This window comes from Mercurialis annua, linkage group LG8, assembly GCF_937616625.2.
Source record: "Mercurialis annua linkage group LG8, ddMerAnnu1.2, whole genome shotgun sequence".
NCBI lineage: Eukaryota > Viridiplantae > Streptophyta > Magnoliopsida > Malpighiales > Euphorbiaceae > Mercurialis > Mercurialis annua.
The window spans coordinates 7,833,157-7,835,860 of NC_065577.1; the positions used below are offsets into that span (position 1 = coordinate 7,833,157).

At 32.2% G+C, this 2,704-nt stretch overlaps 1 protein-coding gene across 1 annotated transcript; it reads left to right on the forward strand.

Annotated features, from left to right (window-relative positions):
• Nucleotides 1-205: 205 nt before the first annotated feature.
• On the forward strand, nucleotides 206-1,735 carry LOC126660791 (uncharacterized). The gene has a single exon (XM_050354467.2). It carries the CDS (start codon nucleotides 340-342, stop codon nucleotides 1,204-1,206), a length of 867 nt encoding a protein of 288 aa, XP_050210424.1. The 5' UTR covers nucleotides 206-339; the 3' UTR covers nucleotides 1,207-1,735.
• The last annotated feature ends 969 nt before the right edge of the window (nucleotides 1,736-2,704 follow it).

The window sequence follows — 2,704 nt, forward strand, 5'->3', positions numbered from 1 at the left end:
TATAAAATATTTAAGACTAGAACTTAATTAATTTTGAATATATATGAAAATGGAATAGAGTGTAACAAAAAGAAAAGTAGTTTGTTCTCCTCATCAATATCATAAATTTTCTTTGCTGTAGAAGTTAAAAGAAATTTTTGGTTAGAAGAGTAAATGGAAATAAATAGGAAAAGGACATACACTGAGGATGTCTGATAAGCTAGCTAGCCACCACCTACACTCTTCCCTCATTATAACTCTTCACTTCATCACCTTAATTCTCACCATATAACCACCTCCAAAAACTCTCCCATTCTTCACCTCCACCGCCGCCGCCGCCCTCCACCGCCACCCGCCACCATGATAACCCCAGTCATGGATTTCATTTTCCAAGCTTTGAAGTATCTTATAGTAAACCATCTAAGCAACAAACCAGGATTCCCAACACTTGAATATTATCTAGTTCATCACCCAACTATTCAAAACTTTGCATGGAAACAAAATCATACCCCAGCTTCATCTCCTCTTTTCCTCTCTTTATCCATCACCGCTTATTTATCGTCCGTTTTTCTCCTCTCTCGGTCCTCCTCGTCGCCCTCCGTAAACCCTAATCTCCTAAAAAAACTTACTATTCTCCATAACATGATCCTTCTTTCTATTTCTTTCACCATGGCTCTTGGTTGTACTCTCTCAGTTCTTCTCATTCTACCCAATGTTTACCACCTTGTTTGCTTCCCTAAACAAACCCTACCTTCTGGTCCACTCTTTTTCTGGGCTTACATGTTTTATCTCTCAAAAATTTACGAATTCATGGATACCCTTTTGATTATAATCAGCAAATCTAGAAAAAGATTGACATTTCTTCATGTTTATCATCATGCTACAGTTCCTATTATGTGTTATATCTCATTACACACTTCACAGTCTATGTTCCCTGGTGTTCTTGTCACTAATGCTGTTGTTCATGTCATAATGTATTTTTACTATCTTCTTTGTACATTTGGGATAAGGCCAAAGTGGAAAAAATTGGTGACAGATTGTCAGATTGTGCAATTTTATTCAAGTTTTGCGATCATGGGTTGGATTTTCTACTACCATTTTACTGGTTCAGGTTGCTCTGGGATCTTGGGTTGGTACTTTGATGCTGTTTTTATTGCTTCTCTTTTGGTTTTGTTCCTTGACTTTCACTCCAAGAATTACTCCAAGAAGAACATCAAGGAAAATTAGGGTTTGGAAAAATAATTGTTTATTTTTTTATTTTTCTACATTTATTTTAAAATATACGGCCATTCGTGATTTTGTCTGACCGTATATTAGTCTTTTTATTTATTTTTTATTACAATGAAGAAGGAAAAATTGAAACTAAAACTCGAATAGAGAATTATTTCTTCTCTTTCTTTTTATCATCATTTGTCTCAATCATCTCTTTATTTTCTGATAAACTAATTTGATGTGCATGTTGACATGGTATAAATGAGCATATTTGAATTGTCAATTTCAAATTTAATTATATTATATTATATTAATTTATGTACTCATTTGCACATGTGATTGAGGACAACAAATTAGTATATATCTTAATTTGAAATCTAATTCTTCTCCTTTATTTTGTCATTTTTTGTGTTAGAGATCAGTAATTCAATGCAAGAGTGAGAAGTGTTGAATTTGTGGGGATATATGTGGGTGACAGTTACATTTTATGAACACTAGATTTTCAAATGTTAGTTCTATTTTTAATTACCTTTTGTTTGTAGTATGCTTGAGCAGTCTGGATTTTTGTTTTTGTTGGTATTAAATGTGTTAGGTTGGTTGAGTGGTAGAATTGTGGCATTTACTTGATATTTTCTATTGATTTATTTATTCTGTTCATTTATTTTTAATACATTACTAGCATAACACCCGCGCTACGCTGCGGGTTTCCATTGTATAATATATAAGTATATATGTTACATCACAAAAGTTTATGCAGAGCTTATTTATACACATAATATTTATATATACATATACATATTACACACTATATTATTTATAAACATTATAATAACAAAAAAAAAAGTTGCACTTGAAGTTATTTAGTCATTATGTTCTTTTTTCCTATGGCCATGACTGCTTGATTCTTCCTTCTCATGTTTTTCACTGTATTCTTCTTCATTTTTTCCTTTGTCTTCAAAGCTGTTTTTATATAATAATATAAACAAATACATTAAATTGTTACCAATTCAAATAAAAGCTTAAATATGTTATAAAAATGTGATCGTTTTACCTGATTTTTAGGCGTTTACTTGATGACTCGTGTGTAAATTCAGTGGCGATCGGTGTAAACACTAATGAAGTTTGAGAAATCTGAGTTGTTGGCGTTATTGCTTGTTCAGAATACGCAGCCAATTCATCGTTTGGAAAGATTTCTGTGACTTTTAATGTTAGATTTGCAGCATCTAACTCTTGTTTGGTGATGATCATTTGAAATATTTTCGTCATTCCAACTATATTTTGAAGTGCTCGTGGGAAGAAGGTTTGTCGTTCATGTTGGTCAGCGATTGTTTGCGGGAGTAGTAACTGAATAGGCAGCCCAATTAATTCTTCTGCAACTTTTCCAAACACTAACAAAGATGCTGAACATGTATCGTCCTGAACTATTAAGTTTAACTTGTACCTGTTTAAAATATAATACGGTGTCATATTTTTTTTAACTATTATCAAAAAATTAAATGTATAAATTAGTTAG